Consider the following 10,321-nt stretch of genomic DNA (forward strand, 5'->3'; position numbering starts at 1 on the left):
CCTACTATTCTTTTTTTTTTTGTGACTTTTTGTTCTCCTTAAATGGCTGCCTACAATTCACCCATACCTTGGCGCTAACCAAGAACATCCATAGGAGTCGCTACTTTGTTTACTATCAATACGGCTTTATTTGAACACACCAAGTGATTCACTTTGTTTAAAATCAATACGGCTTTAGTTGAACACAACAAGTGGTTCACAGTGGTCGTGGGTGAGTGATAAAACTAAGTGAGAGGCTCTGAGGAAGTGCCAAGGTAGTTGGCATGAAACGCATTAGTTTTATCACTCACCCACTGCCACTGTGAATCACTTGGTGTGTTCAAACAAAGCCGTATTGATATTAAACAAAGAAGCGACTCCGTTGCATGTTCTTGGTCGGCGCCGAGGTGTGATGTGCAGCAAGTTCCGGATTGGAGTACCGGATTCCCGTGAGAGCAGCAACTGAACAGAGAGAGAGACGCTACTTACACGCGGGTGAGCTTCGCGTTCACATCCTTAATGTGTGCATACAATTCACCCACCTGTACTTAAAGGGCATCCACAAATCACCCGCATGGTTAAGACATGGATGATATTCTCACCACTTTGCAGATATTTTCTGGATATCTGACCTGCCACAGGACTGTAACTGGAGTTACCTATCAGAATAGCTTCTTAAAACTTAAGTAGGCCTTAAAAGAATAAGGGTAAAGTAATAAAGCCAAAGCCTCGCTAGCGTGATTTTCAGGGAAAAGTATAATTTTTCAATGCAATGATCATTTTTAGAATGTTTAGGTCAAGCATTTCATTTGCTATTAAATCTTTGTACCCAAGGGTTACATGGGATATTCTTATAAACAAAGGCCTAAATAATACCGAACTCCTCTTCTGTGAATGGGTTAATGTGCTGTTCTACTGATTTTATTATTGTGCTAGTCATTAAATGAAGAACATCACAGGGTTTTCGGGATGCCAGAACTGTTCAAAGGAGCAAGTTTTCCTGCTCTAAACTTTCATAAGTTTCCTTTAGCGAGAGCCGAGAGCATATAAATCTTCTTTGATTATTAGCACGGCCCATACCTTTACAGACATGAAGATCGAGTGCTCACTATTGAAATTAGTTTTCTTTGAAGAAGGGGAGTGGGGTGTTTGCATCATGATAAACATTTTGGAAGTGTTGTGAACGGCACAGAACAACGAGGCCCATCTAATTGACTCTGCATAACAAATATGAATTCATCTGTTTCCATGAGTGCAGCTGTTTTCTTTACTTTCTGTAAACGAATTTCTCATTTGCAGCCATCCTTTCATTCCACTCCATACTGAACAAGCCTACAGGCTACTTCTGTAAATGTTGATTTTGCGGTTTTATTTTTTTCAAAGAAAATTTCTTTAAAGGGGAACTATCTCGAAAATTATAATTTTATATAAGCATCCACTTTCTAAATACAATCAATTAAAAATTCTGTACTGTTTCTGAAATAATCAAGTTTATGTTCACTATCCCTCTCTCAGCATCTGTTTCTCTTCATTCTGTTTTCTTGCAGCAGTTGGGTGTCAGATGTCAGAAAGGGGGCTCCCTTTCCTAGCAGATGTATTAGAGTTCATTCAAATAACTGATTCCAGTACAAACAAAAGCTAATAAAATAACTGCCTTTTGCACAAATTTTGCATGTATAGAGAGATGATGTCTGGTGATTTCTGGTGAGCTCTAATACATCTTCTAGGCAAAAGGAGCCCCCCTTTTAAGATGTATTAGATCTAACTGTCAATGAATATCTGACACTCAAACTCCTGCATGAAGAGAGAATGAAGAGAAACAGATGCTGAGAGAGAGATAGTGAAGATAAACTTGATTATTTTTTCATTTTCACATTAGTTCCCCTTTAAGATAAAAATTGTCCTTGCGGAGTATATAATATACACATATAGATCATTTGAAGGATATGATGAGGAAAGATTCTTTCCAGCCAACCAGTTTTTGATACCCACCATGTCAGTCCAAATATTTAATCCTTTTTAAAGGTGACTCCCAATAAAATAGGGGGAGCCGACAGCTCTGTAAAAACTGTTGACAGAACGTGTCAGCAGCTTATTGGTTCTTGTATGGGGCCCATCAAGGGGCCTTCCTGATCAATATTTGGGTGAAATTCAGGTAAGTGTCTATCGGGCAGGTTGGAGAGAGGAACACATCAGCTCATTGATGTGGTCCTTACCCCGACGGCCTGCTTCTTCTGCATTGTGATCCAGTTGTTTAGCCCTTGGCCCAAACGTTTGGATCAGTAAAATGTCACCTCTCAGGAAAAGATCCACTCGTTTGGTGACCTCACCATGTACATAAAGGAGGATAATAAGATGCTGAACAGCATACATAGTCAGTACATGATGGACGCCCTTTAACTTGCTCTTAGTCTTTTATTTGCTATACTATTGGCTGAAATGATTTAGTATAAAACATAAGCATATGGTGCTTCCAGATGGACAAATGTGTATTAGAAGAGAGAAGGAAAATTTATTATAAAAAGACGTTTGGACACATACAAACGAAGACCTATCTTGAAATGCAACCAAGCTATGAGGTTAACTTGACTGGAAATGAGCTGGAAAAATCCTGGGCCACAAAGAGGAAAGTTCCACATCAAACACGACATGTCTCGGGGAAAATACAACAATTAAGTGAAATGAGCTGTACCAGAAGCTTTAGACATTTTTGTTTTAGGTCTTAAAAACTTTGTGCTGACTGCCTCGTTTCCTAACGGCAATTGCCTAATGCAGGTGCACCCGCGGTTCTAGACTATTGCTGTTCCAGTCAATGGGGAGCGAGCGATCCTAATCTCTTTGTTACCCAGACCTCAGAACTTTTAAGCATATGTAACCGGGTCCTTGCTTTTGCTATCTAGCGTGTAGGTAACTGTTCAAATCTAATTGCTAATTGGTTGCTATAGGCAACATTCCATTTTCATTGTTAATAAATACACCCCTATTGTATCTTTTCTTAGGCTTACTTTTTGGGTAAAAATCACATAGAGGTCGAAAAGTTGGTCACACCTCCTGCTTATAACAAGATTAAAAGAAATAGGAAAAACATTCCTATAGCAGCCATTCAACAGGGTTTAAGAGTAGCTAGAACAGCAAGTGTTTATCCCTTAACTCCCCTAACTTTTAAAAGAGGCTTTAAAGGGGACCCGTCACCCAAAAAAGTTATTCATAATCCTATTTTATCACATTAGTCAAGCAAAATTAACTTTAATTACACAATATAAATTATTCGAATCGTGTTTTCTGCAGTCTGGGAATTCCTCATTCTAGCAAGCAGGCAGGAGCCATTTTGTGGACACTGTTATTAAGACAAGCCTTGTTTCATCTCAGAATCTTGTTTATGCACCAGAATGGGGGACCTGATGTCCATCCCCATGCCCTGGTTACACAATTAAATGGTAAAGAGAACGGGGGAATGTGGGGAGAGCAGTGACATCTAGGAAGTGCTGAATGGAAAGTGAAAGTAATTGTCTGCCCCGCCTCTAAGGCATAGAGGAGGGGCAGACAATATTTGATTGACAGCTGAGATTTTTAAATGATCTTACAACAGCTATGAATGCTTTAATAAAAAAAAAAGAAATTGGATTTCATGTTTAATTTGAAAAGGACTTTTATTATACAGATTTTTGTGCCTGGGTGACAGGTCCAATTTAAGGCAATGACAGACGGGATGTTTTACTGCCTGTGATTAATCTCATACAGCAGGTGACAAAACGTCCCTTGTTTCCTCTCCAGCAGCTAAACATGATAATCACCTCTACGGAAACATACACAGCACAGTTACTTGCCGAAGTAACCCGAAGTTTCCTTTTGAGGAAACTTCAGGCAACTTCACGCTAAAGGAGAGGAAACAAGGGACAGTTTACTATCTGCTGTACCCGAGAGGTGAAAAAACACCCCATCTGTCATTCCCCCCAAGGAGAACAGTTAGGCACTTTTTTTAGGCACTTCAGCAACCCTACCCCCCTCCCCCCCAAGCGATACCTGTTTAACATCTGCCTTACTGACCAAATCCTCAACTGATCCACAGCTCTGTACACCCCCTGTAGTTGTGCAGGTCGGGTAAAACCTGCATCCGACCCTAATACGCCCTCCCTCCACCCGAGCCCGACTTCCGGCTTCCATTTATAGACCCACGCCGACCTGCTATTGACGTCACAAAAGGGGTAGGCAGGTGCGCATCTATAAAAAAGAAAGTCAGAGGGCCGGTAGTGTAAGGTCACTCTCAAATGGGGGTGCGAGGTCGGCCCGAACATGCCCGACCCGCAGGTCCAGCTGGTGTCGGCCTGCACATAAAAAGGCACAAAAAGACCGTAAGGATTTGATTACGGTGGGTACAGGTTATTTTCCAACCATGCTATTGAACGTTTCATGTTTTCTGACCTGTGCATCACTAATACAAAAATATCTAGAATAAGAAATGTGTATTCCCCAAATTACACGCAGGTGTTCAGGCTGGGCATTTGGAAATATATAGAAAGGTAGGCATTATTAGACTAACTGGCTTTCAGGCTGGGCCCTCCGGCTTCTGATTTGCACCCCCAAGTGATAATTACCTCAGTTTTAAAACCTATGCTTAAAGGGGAAGGAAACCTAGTAGGCGCAACCCCCCCTCCCTCCTCCCCCCTTGCCTACCCGTCCCGCTGGGCAAATGCCCCTAATTTGTTACTTACCCTTCTGCGCAGGTCCAGTCCAGGAAGTTCACAGATGACATCTTCTTCCACGCGATCTTCCGGCGTTTTGGCGCATGCGCAGTAGGAACATTTCGCCGGTACGGATCTACTGCGCATGCGCCAAAAGTCACGCGCATGCGCAGTAGATCATACCGGCGAAATGATCCTACTGCGCATGTGCCGTTCAAAGCAGGAAGAAGATCGCGTGGAAGAATATGACGTCGGTGAACTCCCTGGACTGGACCTGCGCAGAAGGGTAAGTAACAAGTTAGGGGCATTTGCCCAGCGGGACGGGTAGGCCAGGGGGGAGGAGGGAGGGTGGGCAACAAACGGGAGGGGGGTGGGGGGTTTGCGCCGACTAGGTTTCCTTCCCCTTTAAATGGCACTTTAAAGTAAGATGTGCCCTACATAAACACAGGATACATTTACCCTTTTGGCCATGTTAGGCTACATAGTACATAGCACAGCTGATGCAATTAATTCGGTGATCAGTGTTTATTCAGCTCACAAAACAAAGCGGCAACATTTCGGGCCTCTGCTGGGCCCTTTAACAAGCCTATTGGTGTATTACATGTGACAAACATATATAGTGAAAGAGAGGTACAGTCCCGCCTCTCACCCCGCCCCCTGGTTCAAAGAGTCCATATTTCTGTTTTCCTTAGCAATCAAAGTCCAAAGTTGTTGAAAGAATGTAGATATGGCACAGAATTAAAGTCCTGCAGCAGGTCGGGTACCCGCGGGTTACCCGCAAAAACATGCGGTACCCTGCGGGTTGCGTTTAGAAGTTCCAGGTGCGGGTATACCCGTGGGTCAGCGGTTCTGCGGGTCGGGCCACGGGTCTTCTCAATATCGATATTCACCCCTTTTTTCTGGTCACGGCTACTTCCGGTTTACAATGACAGCACTTCCTGATTACTCCTTTTTTTTCTGATCACGTCTACTTGATCATGTCACTTCCGGTTTCCAATGACAGCACTTCCTGATTCTTGATGGTCAGGGTTGCGAATAAGGTACTTGCGGGTTGGGTAGCGGGTCCAAGCGGGTAAGAATGCGGGTTGCAGGGTACGGGTCAGGTTCGGGTACCAAAAAATGGACCCGCGCAGGACTCTACACAGAATGACTACAGACTATGTAACCAAAATGTAGCCATATCATAAACATTGTAACACACTGTGATAGCAATTACCTAGTGCAGATTAAAGTGATACTTAAATTGAAACATGAAGGAAAAATAGCTTTTTGTAGGAATTGAGTCTATACAGGCCTGAGACATCATATGGTACCCGTGTGACATACAGTACTCAGCACTTTTCCTGAGACACTTCATTGTATGTTCCAATTAGTACCGATACTCAGGGTGTTCCATGTAGATCATACTCCTTTGAAAAAAACAAAGAAAAGTATGATGTTTTTGTTTTTTAGTTATACTGCTTAATTGTTTAGGACGTAACATTTTCATGCGGCTCAGAATTTGCAGAGGCTGAGATCATAGTTGTTGTTCCCTCAAACTGGTCATAAATTCTTGTAAATTGTCATGGTCTGATCCACTCAAATGTCAATCTGTTGCTGTTTTGCATTGTATTAGTCGCAGACACACAGGGTGTGATTTTACTTCCTCTTATTAGTGTCACATCATGCTGGTTTTTTGGCAGGGGCTCGGAGCAGATAGAATCAGAAACATTAGTCTTTGTATTGTGCCAGAACTGGGGGCAGAAATGAAGAGGCCATTGAGTTGCTTTACATGGCTAGAGAAACACACAAAATGTGTCAAATGTTTCATTACATGTTTATTATAAAGCATCACTAATGGATCATTGTTTTGTTTTTACACTTAACACTTCTTTAAAGAACGGAGTCAGTTTTTAAATAGACATAACGAACTCCGTATAAACAACCCCTTTACTTTCTTTATAACTGTTCCTGGTTTACAGGTAAGCAAAAGTCAGTTTTGCAGGGGTTTATCTGTGCACTGATTGACTGCCTTCTCCTCCTCTCACAGTTTCCCGCGAGAAACTGGAAACTGAAGGTAGTTTCAATTGATCATTTCACCCAAGAAGTAACCGAAAACACAGATTTTTGTTTCTTAAATGCGCAAAAAGTATGTTAATCACAAACCCTATTTATTGACCTCATGTTGAACAAGGTGGTATACTGCCCCTTTAATCTGCGTTTCTTGCTTTCTCAAGAGATTTTAAGTCCTAGTGTGCGGATTCCAAGCAGGGAGCAAAGAGTAACCCTTACATACATACCACATCCGGCAATGCCAAACTGCTGATTTATGCTTCTCCTAACTTGCCAATATTAGTAAGTGGACATTCAATGGAATCATTTCCCAATATGTCATCAGCATGAAAGGAAACAGTCAATCTCTCTAGTAGAGTGTTCCTGTAATCTATTTCATTCTTATTTCCCTGTAACTGCACAGGAATGAGTTGCTGCTCCTGATGAATCTTTTAATAAACCCCCATAATGCTAATCTGGACTAATCCTGCCATAAGTGTTTTTACTCAGAATAAACAGATTTACAGTAAAATAACACTTTGTTAGTCTGAAGTGCAAATTCATAACTTATTTGCATTAGGTCACCCAAACAGCATTCTGCACAAAAGGAAACAAGATTCAAATCATTTATACAGTTTAATTAAAGTTAATTTTGCTTGACTAATGTGATAAAATAGGATTTTGAATAATTTTTTGGGTGACTGGTCCCCTTTAAACTTTAGTATGTAATGAAGAGGTGTGCTATTATATCTCATTCCATTTCATTTTATTCCTAATTTATTTTTTATACACTCGGTATGTGTATGTGTGTATTCTCTCATTCACTTCACTGCATTTCACTTTTTTCTTCTTTTCTTCATTTTTTTTATATATTTATTCTATACATTCTTTGGGAAAAGACACACACTCTCCCCATCTTATCTATTTAATTATCTGTTTAATACTTAATTTCCCAATTTTTATTAAGACCTGCTGCTTAGTTTTACCACTAATTTTGAGAAGTGCGGTTGACCCGGAGCTCAAAGAATTATATATTGTTTGAAAACTGCTTGCCGATTGGGAGTAGCCAGGAACCCGCGTGTGAATTTGGGAGTTTGGCGGTGAGCTCCTCTATCACTTACTAAAGTGTTTTTTATCATAAAACTTGCCTGGAACAAACACACAGGAAATAAACTATCTCTGTCTGGACTGTTATGGAAGTGTTTCTCTACTTTCCAATGGATTATAACTAGCAGTTGGGCAGGTATCACTCAAAAATGTTGAACTTGATATGTGGATCTTTTATGTTACACGAAATCTCTCTCTCACACTGATTCCTCTACATTTTTCCCCAGGGCAGCCCCGATATCTGCAGGATTTATGCCGGATTAAAATTCGCCACTGTATAGGACTGCAGAACCTCAAGCTGCTGGACGAGCTCCCAATTGCCCGGGTTATAAAGGACTACTTAAAACACAAATTCGATGATATCTGAATGCAATTTAAATGGCTGAAGCAACTTGGACTCGTTATGGTTGTGATATACCAGAAGTAAGGGTGGGGGGAGAGAGAGGCGATCTTGCACAAAGTATATCCTATGCAATTTCTGATATCGGATGGAGTCGGAAGGCAGATATACACATTTTATTCTAATATGATTTTTTTTCTTTTTTATGTTGTGTGCTAGTAAAGTCTTAACAATTGTGGGGGCGGTTTCTGGTTCAGGTTTAGTGGTCCATTCATTCAATGTCTCTACAGAATAACTCCCTTTTAGTGGGTAATACTCACCGTGGCCCAGTAAGCTCCAATCCAAAGGTTGAAGGTTGTACAAGCTGTTTTTGTACAAATCCATCTGTTACCTGGTTTTTAATCAGATCGATGCAGCAGAATAGATCAATTTCTTGAACCAAGGAATTGGTTACATCTTTTTTTATTCTTTATTTCCCTCAATCTATGGTCCCAGCATTTTTAAATCAGCATTATGTTTGCAGTTAAACATAGTTTTATGTTTCTCCTCCTGTGACTCATTTTTCTTTCATTTGTATGGTGCTATGGTGTCTTATTTATATACATAAATAATAAAAGTCACAATTTGAGATAATCCAGTGGTTGCCAGTCCATAACCCTGAATGCAAGAAACACATTTGGACCGGTTACCAGTTCCTATCCCTGGAATGACATTTCACTGTGAAAACCCAAATGTGAAGGTATCCATTTGAAATATTCTATGAATATCTGCACTGGCTTTACCATGCCAACACTCCGCTGAGAATAAGAAACTTCTATATTGGAAGTCTCTTCATAGTAGGTGCTTTATAATGTAAGAATATGTTGAGATAAACCTCTCTATAACCAAATATACCGTGTGATAATGATATGCTGTTATCGCTAAATAGAAAGTAACTGATTGTTCAACTTAAAGGGGTTGTTGACCTTTAAATTAACTTTTCGTATGATGTAGAGCAGGGATCCCCAACCTATAGAACCCATGAGCAACATTCAGACGTAAAAGGAGTTGGGGAACAACACAAGCATGAAAAATGTTCTTGGGGTGCCAAATACGGGCTGTGAATGGCCATTTAGTAACCCCTATGTGGATTGTCAACTTATATTAAGGCTCTGTTTGGCAGTACATCTGGTTTTTATACAACCAAAACTTGTCTCCAAGCCTGGAATTCAAAAATAAGTTCCTGCTTTGAGGCCACTGGGAGCAAAATCCAAGGGGTCGGAGAGCAACATGTTACTCACGAGCTACTGGTTGGGGATCACTGATGTAGAAAGTGATACTCTGAGACCATTTGCAATTGGTGTTAATTTTTTTATTGTGTATGTTTTTTGAGTTATTTAGCTTTTTATTCAGCAGCTCTCCATTTTGCACTTTCTGCAATATGGTTGTTGCTAGGGTCCAGATTACCCCAGCAACCAAGAACTGATTTTAATGAGACTTATATATCATATGAATAGGAGAGGGCTTGAATGGAAAGATGAGTAATAAAAAGTAGCCATAACGATATATTTCTAGCCATTTGAATGCTGGAAAGAGTCAGAAGAATGCAAATAATTCAAACACTATAAAAAAGTAATGAAGACCACTTGGAAAGTTGCTTAGAATTAGCCATACTATAACATATTAACAGTTAATTTGAAGGTGAACCACCCCTTTAAGCCTACCCAACAATTAGAACAGGGCTGTGGTATATCCCAAATAGTAACTGGGCCACAGGGTCTGCATATATACATACCATATACTACTTTATGCCTGCATATTGTGGAAAGTTGCTGCCATCACTAATGTCTTGTGCTCCAACTGTTCCACTAAATGAACATACTACAGAACATTGCAGTGCCCAAGTATCCATGGATAGCTTGTTTAAATACTGTAATGGCAGTGGCAGGGTTAACACACAGCGGTAGAATGCCAAAAATATCACTGTGGCTCACCATACGGGTAAAACGTTGCTAGGCAAGAGTGGAGAAGTTACTGATCCACTTTATACCAGTAACAACAATGACAGGGCTTTGTGTATATTTAAAGGAATAGTAACCTGTGTTAGAATAGTGCTCTAACAATATACTGAAATTCAATTAAACAGCCATTCTGCAAACCATGTGTAGTGCATTACTTACCTTGTTACACACACCCAGATGGC

The 10,321-nt window shown here is 40.6% G+C and overlaps 1 protein-coding gene across 1 annotated transcript in view; it reads left to right on the forward strand.

Moving 5' to 3' along the window:
* The window catches only part of asb7.L (ankyrin repeat and SOCS box containing 7 L homeolog), a gene marked incomplete at its 5' end in the record, with an annotated part of 32,420 nt that extends 23,653 nt beyond the window's left edge, over positions 1–8,767 (forward strand). The window contains 1 exon segment of the mRNA NM_001095858.1: positions 8,027–8,767. Coding sequence (NP_001089327.1) covers positions 8,027–8,166 — 140 coding nt within the window. The 3' untranslated portion in view covers positions 8,167–8,767.
* Between the last annotated feature and the right edge of the window lie 1,554 nt (positions 8,768–10,321).

Source organism: Xenopus laevis, chromosome 3L (genome assembly GCF_017654675.1).
Source record: "Xenopus laevis strain J_2021 chromosome 3L, Xenopus_laevis_v10.1, whole genome shotgun sequence".
Taxonomy (NCBI): domain Eukaryota; kingdom Metazoa; phylum Chordata; class Amphibia; order Anura; family Pipidae; genus Xenopus; species Xenopus laevis.